Below are 4,231 nucleotides of genomic sequence, written 5' to 3'. Positions count from 1 at the left end.
AAAAAAAACCTTTAATTAAGTAAGAAAAAATTGGCAAATTTATAAAAATACATGAAATTAAAGTGTGGAAATTATGTACAGAATTGGTATTGCTATGCCAAGACAATAGCAGAGCAGGCAGCATGGGCCGTGGCAGAAGAAAAAGGAGTGGATTTAGTAGTGGTGAACCCAATGTTGGTATTGGGGCCTCTATTGCAAGAGGGTGTGAATGCGAGCGTGGTTCATATAATGAAGTACTTGACAGGGTCAGCCAAGACATATGTAAATGCAGTTCAAGGATATGTTGATGTCAAGGATGTGGCCAAAGCCCATGTGTTGGTTTATGAAACTCCGTCAGCCTCAGGCAGATATATATGCGTTGAGAGCATGCTTCATCGTGGAGAATTGGTTGATGTTCTTGCTAAGTTGTTCCCTCAATATCCACTTCCAACCAAGTAAGTTCGATTCCTCATAGATACTCACATGTTGGAGGCGCTTTGATTGTTGAGAATAATGTGTTGTATTTGGTGAAATTTGTGTAGGTGTTCTGATGAGGTGAATCCCAGAAAGAAGCCTTATAAATACAGTGTTGAGAAATTGAAGTCATTGGGAATGGAGTTCACACCAATCAAACAATGCATATATGAAACAGTGAAGAGCTTACAAGAAAAGGGTCATCTTCCTCTGCCCTCCCAACTTCAGCATTGATCTTTCCCACAAGTTTAATATCCAAAATTTGTGACACTTAAAATAATCTTAGTTTACATTAAAAAAAGAATATGATGGGAAATTAATTCAATATATGTATTATTTTTTTTTTTTGACCAAATATAGTAAATGCAATTTCTTGGAAATGTGTTGTGGTTGCGCCATATTTGAGTTGTGTATGAAAATGCACATTACACCAATTACCCACTAAAGAAAATGGCATCGCTTTTTTATAATTGAAATTTGACTTTAAAATTAAGTCTTTCATTCTTTCACAACTCCAAATATAATATTAATTTCAAACCTACTCTTAAAATTACGTCAAATCAATTAATATTTATTATATATGAATCAATTATTTAATTCATAGTTGACTTGAGACTATACATAATCTTAAACCAAATTAAGGATATGAGTTGAGTCAAAATAATGATTCAATGGGTAATTAGGTCCTATGTGTATTATGGACTAAATTAAAAATTAATTTTATTTAAAACATAGAATTATACCCTTTTTTTTTCTATATTTTCATATGAATGAATATTATTTTCCAATTTAAAAAAATATGGGGAAAAAGTTAAGAAAATAAATTAGTGGAGAATATAAAATAGAAGCATTTAAAAATTAAAAGAGGTGTCCTTGGGTAGGTGAGTCAGCTAAGGTTGGCCAAGTTTCCACGATAAAGAGTTGGTGGAGAAAAATCCTACATTTTGTTGTGTAAACAAATGGACTTTTAGAAAATTATACAAATATTGGAATACTTCTTTCTTTTATTATTATTATAAAAATTGCATAATTTCCTCTAAGAAAAATCTGACCTAAATTGAGAGCGTTTTTATATAGAAATGATTAAGATAGCGATGGGATTTAAGTGCTGTAATGTAACGGCCCAGGTCCACCGCTAAAAGATTTTGTCTTCTTTGGGTTTTTCTTTTCGGACTTCTCCTCAAAGCTTTAAAACGCGTATGCTAGGGGAAGGTTTTCACACCCTTATAAACGGTGTTTTGTTCTCCTCCCCAACCAATGTAGGACATCACAATCCACCTCCCTTCGGGGACCAGCGTCCTTGCTGGCAGTCGTTCCTTTCTCCAATCGATGTGGGACCGCTACCAAATCCACCCCCTTTAGGGCCAACGTCCTTACTGGCATACCACCTCGTGTCAACCCCCCTTTGAGGAACAGCCAGAAGGCTGGCATATCGTCTGGTGTCTGGCTCTACCAGATACCATTTATAACAGCCGAGGTCCACCGCTAGCACATATTGTCCTCTTTGGCTTTCCCTCTCAGATTTTCTCTCAAAGCTTAAAATGTGTCTATTAGAAAAGGTTTCCAGACCCTTACCAAAAGTGTTTTGTTCTCCTCTCTTGTCCCACCATAAAATATCTATATGTTTATAAATTATTAATTTCAAGAGATTCGTGTACACAAATTCACATGAATTAACTATTAATTTCGAGAGATTCGTGTACACAAATTCAGATGAATTAACCATACTTTTTATTTATTTATTTATTTATTTATTTATTATTATTATTATTATTATTATTATTATTATTTAATTGGAGTTTGAGAGAGACTTGTGTGTAATTATTGAGTTTTTTTTTTTTTTTTTAAGAGAAAAAGTTTTATGTTTATTCTTGCATTAGAAGTTAGAGGTTTCTTTTTTTTTTTCTCAACAAATAATATTAGTTTTGCTAGGAGGAAGCAGTTTTGTGTTATTCAAATTTTATGAGTTTAGTATAGATTAACTTAGAAAAGTTTGATGGAATGATCGAATGTTCCTCACTTCAACTGGCACCAAACCGGACGGACGAGACTATTTCGATTTTGATAATCAAGTACCTCATGAATAAGGAGTCTCCCTTCTTTCATTCATTCTCGTCAGGTTCCGGAAAAGGACCGTCAAGCACATCCGGCAAAGATCAAGGGGGATCTCGTTGTTGCATAGCTCAGGTCGGAGCAAGGCCCCATCGGACGTTGTTGCCTGCGGTCGAGCCGTCCCCCACTTGCGGAGCATAGAAAGGAGGAGAGGTGGCCAAGAATAGAGTTACGTGAAAACAAATGAGAAATGAGTGAGTATAAAAATACTCAACCAATTTGTAGGCTCTCGTTGCATCCTTCACCTAATAGGTACTCACAGACTTTTCTTTATGTTCTAAGAAGTTTAGGCCTAGTGTCTACTACTATCTAAGCATGTAGGGAGGCCTCGAAGTTCCAATCAGATCTCTAAGCTGAATCTTACCCCTAGGAGTGTGTAAAGGTTTTCCAACCTTTCTGTTATTTGACTTAGGTAGCTTGCTTTGCTTACGCAATGAATGATCGACGTTTTAGGTTGAGGCACTGCCTTATAATAGCCTGGTGACAGTATGTTGTCTACAAATTTGAATATCATCCATGGAAGGTTAGTTGGCAGATCCTTCCATAGAACTATAAAGTCATTCTAGTCTTGGACGACCCTCTTGTGCCGACTAAATATTATGTCAACCTTTGTGGTTCCATTCCTCGAACAATGATACAAAAAAAATTAATTAATTAATAATAACTAATTTTATCCCTCTCCTAAACTCTCACACGGGCTCCTCCATAAAAACTAGAATTTTTTAAATTAAAAAAAAAAAAAAAAAAAAANGATGTCATTTGAAGATTTGAAGAGGTTAGTCGTCATATTTTACCTTTCCTTTTTTTTCTTTGCTTTTTTTTCTTTGATGGAATTATATTAATTTGGTTGCAATCAGTTACTTTTATGTTAGAAATTAAATAACAACCATTTTGAAGAATTTTTTATGAGTTTTAGAAAATCAATCATTAAAAGAAAAAGTAAGAATTATTAAAATTGGCAACAAAAAAAAAAAATAATAATAAATAAATAAAATAAAATAAATAACTATGAACAAAATAAAAAATGGAAGGAAAAGCAAAGGGAAGATCAAAGATAATATTAAATTGTTAGTAGGTTTAAAATAAATAACAGCAGAAAATGAGATTTTTAATAAAAATAATATATATATACTTCCAAGACTCTAATCATGCAAAGTGTCCAATGTTAAGTCTAACACATGAACCATGGTAAAACTTAGCGAAATAGTTTGACAGAAGTTTGAAATTGAAATTGATGTCATGCGCTCACATAGGTTGATTTGGATTTCAAAGTACAAAATCGAACTTTCATTAAGGATAAATTTGTAACACCAGTTTAAGCTAATCAGGCAAGTGGTCTTACTATCGGCTCGGTCGGAAGACTTATCTTATGTATGACGACACGTGCTCAGCGGCCCTTGCACTTGTCATTTATGTTTTATGTTATATGATGATGTGATAACGTTATATGATGATGTGATGATGTTATATGATGATGTGATAACGTTATATGATGATGTGATGATGTTATATGATGATGTGATGATGTTATATGATGATGTGATAACATTGTATGATGATGTGATGATGTTATATGATGATGTGATAACATTGTATGATGATGTGATGACGTTATATGATGATGTGATGACATTATATGATGATGTGATGACGTTATATGATAATG

The 4,231-nt window shown here is 33.6% G+C and overlaps 1 protein-coding gene across 1 annotated transcript in view; it reads left to right on the top strand.

The window, feature by feature from the left end:
• The window catches only part of LOC111790089 (cinnamoyl-CoA reductase 2-like), a 1,949-nt gene extending 1,156 nt beyond the window's left edge, over nt 1-793 (top strand). Inside the window, exons 3-4 of the mRNA XM_023670891.1 lie at nt 82-434; nt 522-793. Coding sequence (XP_023526659.1) covers nt 82-434; nt 522-687 — 519 coding nt within the window. The 3' untranslated portion in view covers nt 688-793. The remainder of the gene's footprint in view (nt 1-81; nt 435-521) is intronic.
• The last annotated feature ends 3,438 nt before the right edge of the window (nt 794-4,231 follow it).

The sequence above is a fragment of the Cucurbita pepo genome, chromosome LG03, assembly GCF_002806865.2.
Source record: "Cucurbita pepo subsp. pepo cultivar mu-cu-16 chromosome LG03, ASM280686v2, whole genome shotgun sequence".
NCBI lineage: Eukaryota > Viridiplantae > Streptophyta > Magnoliopsida > Cucurbitales > Cucurbitaceae > Cucurbita > Cucurbita pepo.
This window is presented reverse-complemented; position numbering and strand designations above follow the sequence as displayed.